The sequence below is a fragment of the Hemiscyllium ocellatum genome, chromosome 10 (assembly GCF_020745735.1).
Source record: "Hemiscyllium ocellatum isolate sHemOce1 chromosome 10, sHemOce1.pat.X.cur, whole genome shotgun sequence".
NCBI lineage: Eukaryota > Metazoa > Chordata > Chondrichthyes > Orectolobiformes > Hemiscylliidae > Hemiscyllium > Hemiscyllium ocellatum.
In genome coordinates this window covers 94,946,843-94,964,974 of record NC_083410.1, presented here as the reverse complement: position 1 = coordinate 94,964,974, position 18,132 = coordinate 94,946,843, and the positions used below count along the sequence as shown (strand labels likewise).

Genomic DNA, 18,132 nt, shown 5'->3' with positions numbered 1-18,132 from the left:
TATTAGTGAAAACAAGGAAGAAATGGTGTCCATGGGCAACACTTTAACCATCTCTTGCGTTGATGGAACAAAGCCCTGTTTCCAAACAAAGTGCTGTGGCTAACTCTCTTCGGAGCTCACCTGCTTGCCTTGGGCAAATAAAAGAGAATAAGAATTTCTTCCGACATGCAAGGCTTCAAGAAACAAACAAGCTAACTTGCATTTGATGGAGGAGGTCTCAATCCCAGGACACCCCTAGACACCAGCTAAAGCACTGATACGGAGTCAGTATTTGAATGTAGGAAGCAGCAGCAGCAAATTTGTCCTCAAGGTTCCACCAATGTGACGTTGTTGGCCAGGATATCGTCGATAACTGTTCTTACACACAAATACCAATATGGGAGCCTTCACCATTCCTCGAAGTAAAAACAGGTCCTGTCTGCTTCGTATCATCAGACAGGCTGTAGCTTCAACAGCACAGCACTCCCTCTATTACACAGGAGTATCAGAAAAGCCCAGATCTGGAGATAGCTTTCTGCCTCTCTTCAGTTCCTATGAAAAATTATTTTTTGTTAATTGTTTCTAACAGACAATTGCATTTGAAATATTGACTTTTCTTCTCCACAATACAGTCAGTGGCTGAGATTTTCCAACATTGATTTCCACCTCCTCCATAACCCATTATTTCCAGGATCTATCATATTTTACTTTTATTGGACTGGCCTATCAGCTTGACTTCTGTTTAAATCTTTCAGTCGGACATGATTCCCTGCCTTCTTACACAGAGCGGGGAATACTTTGTTTTTCTCTAAGTAAGCCCCAGATGATATCTTGGCCTTGAACAAGCAAGAGTGGCATTGTACTAAATATGGTGCATTTAAAACATCAGTCCACTGATGTGATAGCCTTGATACTTCAATACATTGGTGCTGCTTATTACATGGGAGATCAAAGCAGTCAAAACAAGAGACAGCATTTGTTGTTATTGATTCAGTATATTGAAATGAGTGACGGATACATTATAAATGAAGGGCAAAAAAACAGAGTCTTAGGCACACTTAGCCTGCCCTACTTCACAATGACCAAATCATCATAGCCAATCAATTCTCCTGGCCCCAGTGTTGTAACTTCCCAGACAGTGGCAAAAAGGTGGGAGGGAAATATTACAAAATGTAGGAAAGTGTAGGAAATTCCTTTCCAACCACTTCATACCTTTAGAGTCAGAGACATACAGCTCAGAAACAGACCCTTTGGTCCAACTCATCCATGCTGTCCAGATATCCTAACTTAACTTAGTCCCACTTGCCAGCACTTGACCTATCCCTCAAAACCCTTCCTATTCATATACCCATTCGGATGCCTTTTAAAATGTAATTGTACCAGGCTCCACCACTTCCTCTGGCAGCTCATTCCATACATACACCATCCTGTGTGAGAAAAAGTTGCCCCTTAGGTCTCTTTTATATCTTTCTCCTCTCACCCTAAACCTATGCCCTCTAGTTCTGGACTCCCCCACCCCAGGAAAAGACCTTGTTTATTTATCCTATCCGTGCCCCTCATGATTTTATAAACTCTAGAAGGTGGTCACTCCTCAGCCTCCGATGCTCCAGGGAAATTGCCCCAGCCTATTCAGCCTCTCCCTATAGCTCAAATCCTCCAACCTTGGCAACATGCTTGTAAATCTTTTCTGAACCCTTTCACATTTCACAATATCCTTCCAATAGGAAGACGACCAGAATTGCATGCAATATTCCAAAAGTGGCCGAACCAATGTCCTGCCCAGCCATAACATGACTTGCCAACTCCTATACTCAATGCTCCGGCCAATAAAGGAAAGCATACCAAACACATTCACTACCCTATCTACCTGCAATCCTACTTTCAAAGAACTATGAACCTGCACTCCAAGATCTCTATTCAGCAACACACCCGAGGAACTTACCATTAAAAGGTGTATAAGTCCTGCTCCGATTTGCTTTTCCAAAAAAATGCGGCACCTTGCATTTATCTACATTAAACTCCATCTGCCACTCCTCAGCCCAGTGGCCCATCTGATCAAGATCCTGTTGTACTGAGGTAATCTTTTCCGTTATCCAATACACCTCCAATTTTGGTGTCATCTGCAAACTTACTAACTATACCTCCTACGTGCACATCCAAATCATTTATATGAATGATGAAAAGTAGTGGAACCCCAGCACTAATCTTTGTGGCACATCACTGGTTACAGGCCTCCAGTCTGAAAAGAACCCTTCACCACCATCCTCTGTCATCTACTACATAACCAACTCTGTATCCAAATGGCTAGCTCTCCCTGTATTCCAGGAGATCTATCCTTACTAACCAGTCTCCCATGAGGAACCTTGTCGACAGCTTACTGAAGGTCATATAGATCACGTATAATGCTTTGCTCTCATCAATCCTCCGTGTTACATCTTCAAAAAACTCAATCAAGTTAATGAGACATTATTTACCATGCACAAAGCCATATTGACTATCCAAATACATGTAAATCCTGTCCCTCAGGATTCCCTCCAACAGCTTGCCCACCACTGAGGTCAGGCTCACTGGTCTATAGTTCCCTGGCTCTTCCTTACCACCTTTCTTAAATAATGGCCAACCTCCAGTCTTCTGGCACCTCACCTGTGACTACTGGTGATACAAATATCTCAGCAAGGGGCACAGCAATCACTTCTCTAGCTTCCCAGAGTTCTAGGGCACACCTGATCAGGTCCTGGGGATTTATCCACTTTTGTGTGTTTCAAGACACCCAGCACCACCTCCTCTATAACATGTACATTTTCAAGATGTCACCATCTATTTCCCCACATTCTATATCTTCCTTGTCCTTCTCCACAGTAACCACTGATGAAAACTGCTCATTTAGTATCACCCCCATCTCCTGCTGCTCCACACATAGGCTCTATTCTCTCCCTAGTTACCCTTTTGTCCTTGATGTATTTATAAAACCCTTTGGATTCTCCTTAATCCTATTTGCCAAAGCTATCTAATGCCCCCTTTTTGTCCTCCTGATTTCCGTCTTAAGTATACGAAGGTTCCCCATGGGAGACTGATTAGCAAGGTTAGATCTACTGGAATACAGGGAGAACTAGCCATTTGGATACAGAACTGGCTCAAAAAGGTAGAAGACAGAGGTTGATGGTGAAGGACTGTTTTTAAGACTGGAGGCCTGTGACCAGTGGAGTGTCACAAGGATCGGTGCTGGGCCCTCTACTTTTTGTCATTTACATAAATGATTTGGATGCCAGCATAAGAGGTACAGTTAGTAAGTTTGAAGATGACACCAAAATTGGAGGTGTAGTGGACAGCGAAGAGGGTTACCTCAGATTACAACAGGGTCTTGACCAGATGGGCCAATGGGCTGAGAAGTGACAGATGGAGTTTAATTCAGATAAATGCCAGGTGCTGCATTTTGGGAAAGCAAATCATAGCAGGATTTATACACTTAATGGTAAGGTCCTAGGGAATGTTGCCGAACAAAGAGACCTTGGAGTGCATGTTCAAAGCTCCTTGAAAGTGGAGTCTCAGGTGGATGGGATAGTGAAGGCGGCATTCGGTATGCTTTCCTTTATTGGTCAAAGTATTGAAGACAGGAGTTGGGAGGTCATGTTGCAGCTGTACAGGACATTGGTGAGGCCACTGTTGGAATATTGCATGCAATTCTGGTTTCCTTCTTATCGGAAAGATGTTGTGAAATTTGAAAGGGCTCAGAAAAGATTTACAAGGATGTTGCCAGGGTTGGAAGATCTGAGCTACAGGGAGAGGCTGAACAGGCTGGGGCTGTTTTCCCTGAAGCGTCGGAGGCTGAGGGGTGACCTTATAGAGGTTTACAAAATTTTGAGGGGCCTGGATAGGATAAATAGGCAAAGTCTTTTCCCTGGGGTGGGGGAGTCCAGAACTAGACGGCATAGGTTTAGGGTGAGAGGGGCAAGATATAAAAGAGACCTAAGGGCAACTTTTTCACACAGAGGGTGGTACATGTATGGAATGAGCTGCCAGAGAATGTGGTAGAGGCTGGTACAATTGCAACATTTAAGAGGCATTTGGATGGGTATCTGAATAGGAAGGGTTTGGAGGGATATGGGCCGGGTGCTGGCAGGTGGGACTAGATTGGGTTGGGATACCTGGTCGGCATGGACAGGTTGGACCGAAGGGTCTGTTTCCATGCTGTACCTCTCTATGACTCTATGAATGCCTTTATACTCTAAAGGATTCATCTGATCGCTCCTGTCTATACCGGACATATGCTTCTTTCTTTTTCTTAACCAAAACTTAATTTTCTCTAATCATCCAGCTTTCTCAACACTACCAGCCTTGCCTTTCACCCTAACAGGATTAAACTGTCTCTGGACTCTTGTTATCTCATTTTTGAAGGGTTTAGAGAAAGCTTTCAATTTTACCAAGTAAACAGTGCATTTTAACTTTATGTACTGTATGTTCTATAGATATCAAACAAGTTCCAGCAACTGTAAGCTGTTGATAAGGGAACCACCACAACATCATCAATCGTCAAAACAGACTGATGGCACAAGTGCATGCTTGAGATCTGTTTACCTCTCTGCTCAAGTTTCTTCATTGATCCAAGCAGACAATACTTAACCTTCACCTTACATTGAATTTTTTTTTTAAAAATCCACCCTTACAGTCTGTATTAGATATCACTGACAGTGGTTGTTATAGGCTCCACTCACCTGCAAACAGGGATGTTTCAGACAACTAGGGAATACACCTCCTGGCATGCTTTACAACATCAAGTAAATTTATATTTATATTGTACTTTTCACCAACTCAATGTCCCAAAATACTTCATAAATGCATAAAAAGTACTTGAAAAGTGTGGTTACTGATGTAATTTAGAAAGCATGGCTTTCGATTTGCACACAGTAAGATCCCACAAACAGCAAGGATCAGACTTTGTTGAGAAGAATAAATACTGACCAAGATACCAGGAGAACTCCTGGTCTGTTTTAACTGGAGTGCTGGGATCCTGTATTCTACCAAAGCAGGTCAGGGAGGGAGGGCCTGAATTGCTTCATTGATAAAGATGACACTTCCAACAGTACCAGCCTGGAATATAAACTCCAGCTTCTAGGACTCAAATCTATGACCACCTAACTCAGTTTTGACAGCAATGACTAAGCCACAGCAGACACTTTAGTTTTATACACGGAGGCAAATATAAAAAGCAAGGAAAAATATTGGCGAGACCTCAGTTGCAGTATCATCTGTAATTGCAGACACCCCCTTATAGAGAGAATGATAGAAGAGTCAAAGTAGATGAATTAAAATTATTTCAGAAATTGCAGTGGAAATGCAGTTTGTTATAGAAATTTAAGATGCAAAAATGGAGTGGAGGGGAGGGAAGGCATTAGAAAATGCACCAAACAAAGAGGGAGCAGTTAAGAATTCGAAAATCAAAAATCCACACTGTGGAGTAAACAGAATCTATTTACAACTAGCATCTTTCACAACATCAGGTCATCCCAAAGTACTCTTCACCCAATTTAAAGTCTAGAGAGGGTCAGGTGAATTGGCCACGCTAAATTGCCCGTAGTGTTAGGTAAGAGGTAAATGTAGGGGTATGGGTGGGTTGCGCTTCAGTGGGTTGGTGTGGACTTGTTGGGCCGAAGGGCCTGTTTCCACACCATAAGTAATGTAATAACTGTTGTATGGTAGAGAAAACAGCACCAGTCCTGTATACATTATCACAATTGCTCTTTTTTTTAAAAAATGAGGGCTTAGTGACTCAGGTGATTTCATTTACCAACATTAATAAAAAGGATAAATGTTGGCATGACATTGGGGAGAATTTTCTGGTCTTTGACAGTATCGTGGAATCGCATTAAACAAAGGTCGTCATGTACTATCACATGCAAAAGATAGCATACTATAGCATCAGCCTAAATGGGTGTTCATATCTTTGACAGGAGACTTGAACCTGAGCCTTCTGCCTCAGAGGCTGGTAGAAAGAACGGTAGAAAGGCCAACATCCAAAAAGCTACCAATTGCCAGAAAGTGGAAGAGCTCTTTCAGAAAGCCGGATTAAATTCTCCTACAACACAGCAGTTGCATTCCAGTGAAACCTCATTTAGTAGAAATAGTGGGGTCTATGGGAAAAGTGGGGCTTGGGGCAGAACAGCAAAACAAAAATCACTCCTGATCACACACAAAATTCCCCAAAAAAGTATACTGCAAAGTATAGTACAGCCTGCATGAAGGTTGAAATCATTTATCAATGAAAGCAAAAAGTCAAACTTAAAGCAGTATATTAAAAAAAAATGTAGGAAAGCTGCTCTCTGGACAGTTCCTCTCCAGAAAACTGCTCTGTCAGCAACTGACAGTGAATGCGCAAGAGGAGAGACTATGGTGCGGGCATCGGTGCATGCACAGAACTGCATGAAAACCGACATAGTCGCCACACACGCACGAACACTGATGCATGTGCAGAATGTAAGAACATTGGTGCATACACAAAAAGCTGTGGAGATTTTAGCATATGCACAGAACGAAACACGCAAACAGACTTCTGTGGAATCACACTGTTGCCAACAGAGGTAAATGTACTCCAAAATACCGTCCTAAGTCTTCAGCAACATTGTTGCCAAATCACATTGCCGAAACATATTATCCCAGAACTACCTCTATTTACTTCTGCACTGTACAATTTTGATATTCTGTTTGCAGACTTGAATTTGACAAATCAAGTCAAGCTAATCCCCCAGAAAATTTCCCTGATACAGCAAGATGCTAAACAGTACACAACTAAAATAATGGAATTGTCAAGAATGCTTCCATTGTCCAGAAAGGCTAATAGTTTGGACAGAATGGAAGGTCAATCTGCCAGCCGTTAAACGAGCCAGATGAAAGGAGACTTCCAAGAGCCCTTCACTAAGCTGGAAAGGTCACCACCTGTTGCAATGACCCCTAATAAAAAACTTTATCCAAACAGTTGCCCATATTACTTCTGCTAATTGGTGGCACCACAGGGAATCTGTGCAAAACAATGTCAACGTTCTCAGACTATTTAAAAAGGATCTGTAGACTGTACAACCAGCAAATCATCTAACGATAACGTTCCCTTCTTTTCAACTACCTCCCCATTGATAGTACTAACTACAATCATCCTTTGGCTTGTTGGGTGTGAGGGACAAGTGGTGAGAGGTGTCTGAAGACAGATCAAGTAGTGAACAGCAGAAATTTTTTTTAAAACAAAAGAAAACAGTTGGGGGGTGTGGGATTGGATTTCATGGGACATAGCCATTCAATTAAATGCACAATCAACTGTAATCCCAGTTGTGTCAGGAAGGAGCACTGGGCAAATGGTAGGATTACACATTCTTGGAGCAGAGATTTTCAAATGGATTTCGACACCAAGTTTAAGGGGGGTTCATTTTGCCAGGGGGTCAGCACAGGTAGGTTGCGGAGGTTGGCAGGAGCCAGGTTTGAAGGGTTGGCATGAATAGAGGGAGGGGAGGACAAAGGAGAGAAGGATCAGAATGTCTCTGAGCTAGAGTCCCTGCAAAACTGATACACTCCTTGCCAGACACTAGGTCTATACGGTTAAATATGCTGGCTTACCACTAGACATGAAGAAAATAGCCTTTAATTGGCTACTTCAGGGCCTCAATTAGCCCAGGGGTGGTAGGCTAATACTCCTCCTACCGACTCTGGTAAAATTTCATAATGATTGGCAAACAGCAAGGGCATATGCTAGATTTTAAGAACGACCCCACCTTCACATCAGTTGGCAAGGGAGTAAAATCCAGCTCAGAGAAGCAAAATCAAAACAAAATGAACAAGTAAAAAGGAGGCAACATTACAAGACTCACCATAACAGTTTTATCTTCATTAAAATAGTATGCCAAAAAAAAACTCTCCAACTTAAGACTTGCATATGTAGAAACAATCAAGACACTTAATATGTATTCGGTTTTGGCATGGGGCATGGATTTATTTGTGGATGAGCACTCCTCACTTCCATAATGAAATCGAAAACTTGCACAGATGTCTTCTGACTTGAGATAGGGAAGTTTGAATCATTTCATCTGGAATTGTTACAGTGCCTAGTAGGTGACCCAAAAGTTTAGCTGGATATTTCAATAAGTCCACTATCGCTATGGGGCAAGAGGTGGGGGTGGGGGATAAGAGAGAAAGAGTTTAGGGCATAACATGAATTAGAAGAATCTGAATTAGAAAGCACGCTTAATGAAATAATTGAGGACACTATGCTTTAAAAAGCTTATGTACAAAAGGAACATTTCAGCATATTGTGAACACATGTTGCTTCGGCTTAAAAAATTCTCATGAATTTGATCTGTGATCAAGTCAAAAGTAAAATAACAAAATCTTATGCATTGAATTAAAGACTTATTTTTACAAAGCACCATTGTACCAAGGCAGTCAAACTAGTAATATTGCACCACAATAGGGTAATTGGTAGCCAATAATATGATAAATAAGAGAGACTTAATTGTACCACACCATGAAACGGTCAATGATACAGTATTACATCATGGTTTATTGCTGATTAGTTTGCCTATGGCTCAATTCGGAAGCCCCCTATATCCCACTTTCATGCATGAAGGGAATAACTATATCAAATTAATTGACCCAAATACCAGTAAGATCTGGAATTCCTTACCTGAATAGATGGTTAAAGCATCTTTAGTCATAAATTTAAAACCAAAAGGGAATTCCTGTAGTTACACAATTAAATAGGAAAGGTCTGGAAAAAGATACCAGGAAAGCTCTTACAAAGGGCTGGTACAAGTACAATGTACTGATGGCCACATTGTATACTGTACAACTTGATGGTCTACACAATCTTAAAAAAGAGCATCCTGAAAGACCAATTCCTCCCCTACACCACAAATTCTTTGCTCATTATGGAGAATATTCAATGAACACTTTAAAGTCCCCACACTCAGTACACTCAACATATGCTGTCTTTCAACATGATTGACTCGAGGTAATGGTCCAAAAGTAATTCCAGTTTTCTTTCAGACAATGGATAGATCCCATCATTAATCAGACCAATTGAAACTAAAGGGAGATACAAAATGGAGACACTGAAGTGCAAGGCAAAAGTGCCCTCTGTCAAGAGAGAAAAGCCTCAGCATCCTCCCATCAATGCTAGGAATCTCTAAGATCTTGTGAGCAACATTGCCAATAACATTCTGCAGATTAAATAACTGCCATGATTGTTCATATTGTCAAAGCAAAACAGTACAAATCCACCCTATTTGGAACAGTTTAAATGAGGGTTAAACAACAATTGAGCAACTGATCTGATACAATAAAAGTCATCAGAAGTCAAACAGAACTAATTTGTTCTGTATCTTAAGTGCAGCATCATTAATATGGTTTCTGAAGATGCTACATAAATGATGTAATTCATAATTTTAGCATGTTTTAATTAAGTCTATGATTCACAGAAGGCAACTACTGACAGGAAAGAGTGTGTGTGTATATAAAACTAAAAAAATTTTTAAAAAAACTTACACTGCCAGATTTTAAAATGGCTGCTATTGATCATCTATGTTCACATTGGCTGCTTTCAATAATCTCCAGCAAGTTTCCGAGCAAAAGCAAACTCACCACCTCTGACTGTAGCATTCCATGCACGTATGAACATTCCAGCCAGCCAAAAGAACAAAAAAAGTAGAGAATAAACAAGGTGTCTCCCTCAGCTAGAACTTAGAGAACCACTGAAGCCATCCAGACTTGATTTGCTAATAATGACCCAGATATCTATTACAAATGTAAATCAATGGCTTCTGATGAGGGAATATCAAAACTACATAAATGTCTGCTTTGTAGAACCCTTCCACTGTCTGTAATAATGACCCAAATCTTCCAGTTGCTTGCCATTTCAACTGAACCATCTTGCCTCAATGTTAACACTTCTGTTCTGGGCCCACTGCAGTATTACAACAAAACGTCACATGAGCTGGAGGAATGCCACTATTTTCCACTTTGGTACTTTATAGCCTTTAGGACACAAAAATGGATGGAGTTCAATAATTTCCCCCACCACCCTAAAAGCCATAATCTTGTGTCTTGTTCATATTGCTCTAAGCAAAATGGACCTCTTTTCTCATTTTCACACCTAATCATTTGCATTCTACTTTTCCTAAATTTACCATTAGCACTCCTTGTATTTTGTTCCGAATACCCTCACCATCTGTTCCATTTGTATAATGGTCAAATTAGAGCTTTATACGACTAACACCCATTTGTATTCTAGATCTCTTAAATAAGACCAACATTCCATATAAACTAATAATTGATGCCTGCATTTTCTAAGCCCAAAACAGAACTCATCAGAACAAGACAAAATTAACTCTTTGATCCAACAGATGAGTAGTACCTTCACAATGCTCCTTAGATCTTCAACATAGGTCCGCTCAGTCTCCAGAATTTCCTGCACCACTCTGTCCACATAAAGCAGCTTGGGGCTTGCAGATGCAGCTCCTGGTGACATTGCACGATTCTTGTGGGGCACCCTGGAGTCAACTCTTTTGATTCCAATGACTCCGGGCCTTTTCACATCCAGCTCTCCAGAATTCGTATGTGGCAAGTTAACCTTTGCACAATCATCTGTGCCAGACAAGTGCCCTGCTGGGATCAGCTCCAGCCGGATGGCCCCAGCTTCCTTCTCTTGGCCAGGAAGGCCTAACTGGCTGTTGGAGACCAGGGTCATCCCACTGCTCAAGGAGCAGTGGCTATCCCTGGAGGAGGCAGAGGAAGATGTGGAACTATAGCTGACTGGGCGATCGCGGTCAGATGAATCCATGCTTCTCGTTCCACCATACCGTCTATTATCTGTGTGCAAGAAGCCAACAGGCGCAGTCAAGGTCGCTCTACGGGACAGAGACTCTCGAACAGGTGGCAAGACATCTGGAAGAACACGATACTCATCTGTAAAAGTAAAACAAGAGAGAATGAAACATTAGGAAGTAACTTGACAACTCAACTTTAAAACGGTCAAACAGACTTAAGATTTAAATCACGCAAAATCTAAATTTTAACAGTTTAAAATGTGGACTGAAGAGTCACAAATAGATTTTCCAGTGCTTTATGCAAGAGTTTTATACCATTTCAGTAAAATTAGGGTTTTGGACAGGGCAAAGAACAACAGGGAAGGGGTGGTTAAGAAAATTATTGTTGGGAGTCTGTTAGGGATTGGTGAAAGCAAAATCACTCAAAGAGAGAGAGAGAGAGAGAGAGAGAGAAACCTGGATATCTCAGAGACAGCATGGGTATGATGGACCAAACAGCTGCCTTTTTTGTTGCAAGATCTACAATTCTCCACATGGTGATCAGTCAGCCTTGCACTTTTCTGTAACCATTCAAGTGCAACACAGCTTCTCCGTGAGATGGGGACAGCAAGAGCTGGCCAGGGTGCAAAATTGACTTTTTCCTCCAGAGGAATATTTTTAGTATTAAACATTTCTTTTCTCACATTGCAACATGGAATTTTAAGAAAAATTTCTTGCACTCTCAAAGACTTTGATAAAGTAGTCATCCCTCAGTATTTTGCTCCATTTCCTATTAGTCACCTCAATAACGCTAAACCAGAGTTTTTTTTCCAGCTGAAAACAAATAGGATCCATATAATCTCCATGTCAGAAATGGGAAACAAACAAAAACAAAAGAACTCAACATGAAATGCTCTGAAATCACTACCATTCATGTCCATACTGTACTAGACATACACATGATATCATTCCACAATGCCTTTTTCAATTTAGAGCAATGTTTGACATTGGGGAGGCCACTTTTAGAACATGGCAAACAATATGGTCGCCTTCTTCAGGAAAGATGGGAGGGTACAGAAAAGATTAACAAGGTTGTCAGGGTTGGAGGTTTTGACTTATAGGGAGAGGCTACATAGGCTGGGGCTTTTATCCCCCCTGGAGGCGGAGAGGTTACTTTATAGATGTTTATAAAATCATGAGGACCATGGATAGAGTGAATAGCTACGGTATTTTTCTTCACGGGGGGGGGGGGGGGGGGAAAGAAAGAGGAGGAGAGGGGACAGAAGGGAAGAGAAAAGAAAGTCCAAAACTAGAAGGCATAGGTTTTAGATGAGATAGATTTAAGAAAAAAAAAGACCAGAGGAGTAATGTTTTCACACAATGTTTGGTGCAAGTCATATGCATGCTGCCATAGGAAGAGGTGGTGGTGGGTACTATTACAACATTTAAAGGCATCTGGATAGGTTTGTGAATAGGAAGGGTTAGGGGGATATGGGCCAAATGCAACTAAGTAAGATTGGGATGTCTGGTCGGCTTTGATGAGATAGACCGAAAGATCTGTTTCCATGCTGTATTAATATACGACTGCATGAGCAGCCTCATTTCTCAAACTCTTCAGGTCATTATCAGTGTCAGAGTGTACTGAAGAGCCCCGCAATGCAGACACTAACACAACACTGCAGTGCAGTCCCAGCTGAATAGAAGGTACAGCAGAAATCAGGTAGAGAATCAACTTCAAAAGCTGGCACAGATATTTTCTGATCGAAAGATGTGATTCTTATAGTTTACATGAATTGCAGAGAAGCACTTCATCTTGCCCTTAAATGATCTTCAGAAGTTCAAGTTGCACAATAAAAGTTTTATGATCAAATGACTAACAATACAATTGATAACATTCAGAACTCAAAGGCTTACCCACCCCCTCCTTGGCTTTATTTGTACTCCGACCTTAAAGATTTATTTTTGTTGCCATCTTTTATGGCTTTAGGATATCAGAAGTCACTTTTGTGAAATAAGGAAATATGACAGCCAATTTACATACAGCAAACTCCCAAAAACTATGCAATAATGATCTTTCAGTTGAGATTTTGGTTGAGGGATGAGCTCTGGCCAGAATGCCAGGGAGAACTCCAGTTGCTCTTTCCAAAATAAAATCTTCAGTCCCAAGTGGGGAGACAGGACTCTAATGACTCATCTGGGACATCGCAGTTCCAACAAAGCAGCAGTCTGCACTGGAATACCAATCTAAATTTTATAGTAAACATGGAGTGGCATTTCAATCCACAATCATCTGATTCAGAGGCACAAATATGACCAATGAGCCACGGGTGAGAGCATAGTTAATTTCCTACAAAAAAGGATGTGCTCATTTAATCAGACAGCATCATAGAAACTGGTTACTTTTGTTTGGTAAAAATGTCTGTTTTTAAATAGTAACGGAAATTGTTATAGATTCTGATGTTAACATTCTGGGAGGAGGGAAGAGATCAGTACCTGAGTTCCTGCTCCCTCACTAAGTATTTTCTGATCAACCTATTCAGTGGTATATTACATATCTCTGGTGCAAGTTAAGACTTGAACCCAGGCCTCCTACTCCAAAGATACCACTGCATCACAAGAGCCCTTCCCTCACATATATGCTTTCTCCCCTTAAAAATGAGAAGGCAGTGCTGAGTTTTTCAACCTTTAAAGCTTACCCAAGGACATTTCACTAATTATTAGCAGTGCACTCAGCTGATCAGAAATCCCCTCACTTTCACTGCACTCGGATGAAAACAAGTTACAGGGAGGTTTACTAAAAGCTAGTAGCAAGGATTTCAGAAACATTCTTCCAGATTTTTTGAAAACTTCCATATTTGATTTATTAAAGCAACAAGAAGGGCCAAAACAGTTAATGATATATTATGGCAAATAGTGAGCAAGCAAATCTATGGACAGGAGAGTCATAGATGTAAAACAATTGGCCAGGGGAGTTGGGATTTTTAAAAAATGAATTAGAATCCACTTCCAGAAAAGGGCAAAAAGTGTCTTAAATCTGTATAGAACAAAAAAGATGACTGAATAGATATCTTGAGGAAAACTTCCGCTGGCAACGAAGAGTGAGCAGCATGGAGTGGATGCAATTGGATAGGACTTTTGAAGAATTGGAACAAGGATGATGGACTGAATGGCCTCCAATACAAAATTATATAATTCAGTTTGTTGAGACATACTGAACCACAGAACTACTGCAAACAAAAAACAATAAGGTACATTCACTATTGAGCTTCTCTGCCTTGACATCTATCGCTGGGAGGCCTGCATGTCTGGTATCACTTCAGTGAGTACGGTTCGTCACCACAGTTATTAAACTGGCATACTCACTCAGACTCCAGGCTCTGCAGAAATCTGGCTCTCAGTGCTCCTCAAAAACGCACTGCAACTTTTAAAAGCAAATAAAATCTTAGTCAACAATGATCATCAGTTCACTGGAGAGTTGCCTCTCTCTCGCTTAATCCACATGATGCTTTCAATCAAGCGTGAGCGCCAATCAGCAGCCTGCTCTGATCCGCTTCCGAACAAAAAACCCACCATTGGATCTGGGGTCTTTGTTCAGCAGACTGCAGGACATCAGACTGGTTTAAGTTGTGATGCAGCCGTTGCTGTGGTGACAGGAATAGGTCGACATTGCTGCAGCAGTCAGATGCTGTTTGGGATGGAACAGAGGGTCACGTTCTGGAGTTTTTCAGATCCTCCGCAGCCTTGTGCATGCAATAGGAGAAAACGCTTTCAGCTCTGTACTTACCAAGGAAGCAGTGAATTTAATCAGGAGGCATCCCTCCCCTGTGGTTCGGTCAGGAAGAATGGCGTTGTGTTCATTTTTTTTGGTTTTTTAAAAAACATTTAACTCTTACGTACCAGAATATTTTTGTTTCGTGAGTGGGAACACATTATTTCAAGCCCTGTATTTTTCTTGCAATGCTGGAGAATAAGGAGCGTGCAATTCGCACGGTTAAGGGTAGTGGGGTCTGAGAGAATATTTATATTTGCCCTCTCCCCTTCAACAGTTCCCTTTTCGGGGAGGGTGAGGTAGAGTGGCATTTCGAACTGTTTCAATCCTTGCCAGAATTCACTTCACTCGAACAGGTTTCTGGGGATACTAATTCGTAACATTTGTAAGTCATCTGAAGGACAGCTCCAAATAGGTACTTCAAATATGTTACAGTATGACCAAGATACTAATGGCCGATATTTTCCACAGAACTAACATTTGTAATAGATAGTTCCTGGGCACTTGTCAATCTGCAATCAGGAGAGAAATACCTGACTGACTTCCTAAAGCAGAATGCAGACAAATTTATGTCCATGTAATGAACTATGTTTAATGACAATTGCCCATAATGAACAATTACATTTTTTTAAAGTTGCATCTCCACAACCAGGGAGCCAAAAGAGCAAATGGAGAAATTTAAGCATTACCTTACTGCTATAGAAATAGTTGTTCTAGTATCCACTGCAGATGTGAAAACCCTCTCTCAACATAATAGGTCATGTAGTCCTAATTGGGATTTTGTTACCACTATGAATGCTGGGATCTCTTTCTCACAGATCAAAAGAATTTCTAAGATAGGAATTTATAAAGCATAATCATATAGGAAGTGTTTAGATTCATTATTACAAAGGCATAGCTACAAAGTGACCAATATTAGGCAATAAATTTAGAGGTACACTTTTCAGAAAAACACAGACAGAATGGCAAAGAGATGGGGTAGCCCCAATAATAAAGGATAAGGTCATTAGTGATTAAAATTTGAATCAGATGATCATGAAACAGAAAGCCAGGAATAATAGATATGGGGAACAACAAGGTTCAGTTAACTGCTCCCACCGGTAATTTTTAGGCCCTACTGACAGTTGAGTAAAGTGCTTATCACAATATCAGTGTAATACTAATAGGGGCTTTTAATCTACACATGGACTAGGGCAATCCAGTTGGCAAAAATGGTATAAAAGAGGTGTTCAAAGAATGTTTTTGCTAGCACTTTCCTGGAATATAGATTAGATTATGGAACCAAGTAGGGAAAAAAAATTGCTTTCCCAAAATGCAGTTCTTCACATTTATCTGAATTAAACTCCATCTGCCACTTTTCAGCCCATTGGCACATATCTGATCAAGATCCTGTTACAATTAGAGGTAACCTGCTTTGCTGTCCACTACACTTCCAGTTTTGGTGTCATCTGCAAACTTACTAACTGTACCTCTTATGCTCACATCCAAATCATTTATATAAATGATGAAAAGCAGTGGACTCAGCACCGATCCTTGGCACTCCACTGGTCACAGGCCTACAGTCTGAAAAACAACCTTCCACCATCACCTTCTGTCTTCTACCTTTGAGCCAGTTCTGTATCCAAATGGCTAGTTCTCACTGTATTCCACAAGCTCTAGCCTTGCTAAGTAGTCTCCCATGGGAAACTTTGTCGAATGCTTTACCGAAGTCCATATAGATCATGTCTGCTACACTGCCCTAAAGTGGTAGAATCAGAATAGAAAGTTAGCCAAAATAGTTTAAAGAGCACTCCATAAACCCTGAAAAGTTGTAAAGCTGACTTTTATCGACGTAGTTATTAGAAATTGGGAATAGTAAACTCCAAAAGGTCAGGTTAAGGAAAGTGGTGGTTCACTGGTTTCAATATATCTGGTGTGTTTGCTGGGAAATAGTAGTTGCTTACAGCTGGAGCTGGGAGAATGCTGAAACAAAGTGCTCCTACTAACAGACTTTAGGCAGTTAAGACTGAGGAGAGGTGCAGGAAGTGGCAACTCCATGCCTTGGAAAAAGCTGGGCTGAAAATAAATCTGTGGGAATCCTTGATAGTTCACAACAGTGAATTGTGGGATGAAGCAAGCCCACAAGTTGTATTTGCTTGAAATGTAACTGAGAAAGATTGGAGAAATTCAGCAGAAGGTGAAGCTGGCTGTTTGATAAAACCTACGATGGTGATAGTAATTAGATGTTTGGGGAGTAGTTTGAGAGCTCCCTGCGAGTCCTGTCTCAGGAAAGAAAAAGAATTGAACTACCGAGATGTTAGCAGTTATTCAGGCAATGCAAGTCAGAGAGATTTGTGACAGAGTTCTGAAACCAAACCATTGAAAAAGTGAAGAATTTTAATCTCTTGAAGGAGTCAGAGGTTTTAAAATGAGATCTGGTGACCCTCTGTGAGACGAACAAATTTGAAGAGCCAGGCCATAAATTTAATAGTGATCAGGGACATTAATAAATCAGTTGGACGATCCCTCACATTGTTAAAGCACAAACCGTCGAGTTGCTTCTATAAAAATTCTATTAGAACGTTTTAAGTCTCCAAAAGTGGGATTTGAATCTAAAACATTGTGATACAGAGACAAGAGTGCAACCACTGAGCCAGATATGGCACCCTGTGATACACTTTTTGGAAGGTGTATTTACAGGCTAACAAAGGGCTTGGTCAAACAGATGACGACCAATCCCTTTAAATTAATCTCTGACAACGTATGATGCAAAATACCCTCACATAGCCTGCTTTCTCAACAGTCTTTAAAAGTTCAAGTTCATACCCCCTTAAAATGCAGTTCTCACACATATCAGAGTGCATGCCTTTGCAAGAAACCTGTTCTGGAGCCATTTAGTCAAGGCACTTGACTATTACAATAGGACAGAGTGTTCACGAATTAAGGATGCAACCTTGTACTGTTTTCTTCAAGTAACTTGTCCTGAATGTCAGATGATAGCATATAAGCAGAAAGTGAACAGATGAACATAGATTGAAAACAGGCATTGTCAGTCAGACTTGAAATGCATTGACAGCGAGCAGCAAATTTCCAGACTTGGGATGCAAAGCTGAACACACTCGGTCACACGATGGTGTCTGATACAAATGATTGAGATTGGGTGCAAGAGTAGAGTAGAGGGGAGAGCATGCTTAAACACTGGGAACTTCCTGCTTTGATCCATCCTTGTAACCATCCAGTTTGCAAGCTCGATAAACATGGGTGAGCGTCTTGCTCAGCGCCCCCCCCCTTTCCTCAGTCAGGAAGTTGTGATTTTTACAACAAGCGAATGGTTTGTAATCTGGGCACTTCCTCGACAATGTGAATTAAAGTAATTTATCAGTCAAAAGAAAATTTCTCCAAAAAGAAAGAAAATTAGAGCACATGAAAAAATTGAGTGCTTTCCCCATGGAAGCATAGCATTTGATTTACCTGGAATGCAGAAAGGGATTCTCCATTACAGAAGAAAGTTAAATTTGGGTTAACAGAAATGTCGCATCACAACATGGCTTCAACAGTTAAGATGATTTCTGTCTACAATTGAGGAAAATTGACAACTAGAAACAAAGTCCAGAATAGAGTCCA

The 18,132-nt window shown here is 40.9% G+C and overlaps 1 protein-coding gene across 8 annotated transcripts in view; it reads right to left on the bottom strand.

Moving 5' to 3' along the window:
• Positions 1–18,132, bottom strand: part of LOC132819860 (pleckstrin homology domain-containing family G member 1) — a 219,202-nt gene that overhangs the window by 57,474 nt on the left and 143,596 nt on the right. For 7 of the 8 annotated variants that reach the window (XM_060831757.1, XM_060831759.1, XM_060831761.1 and 4 more), the window contains one exon: positions 10,370–10,920. In XM_060831757.1, the coding sequence (XP_060687740.1) occupies positions 10,370–10,920 (551 nt within the window). Of the gene's footprint in view, positions 1–10,369; positions 10,921–14,123; positions 14,212–18,132 lie in introns of those variants that run through there. The other variant, XM_060831762.1, reaches the window with a different exon arrangement.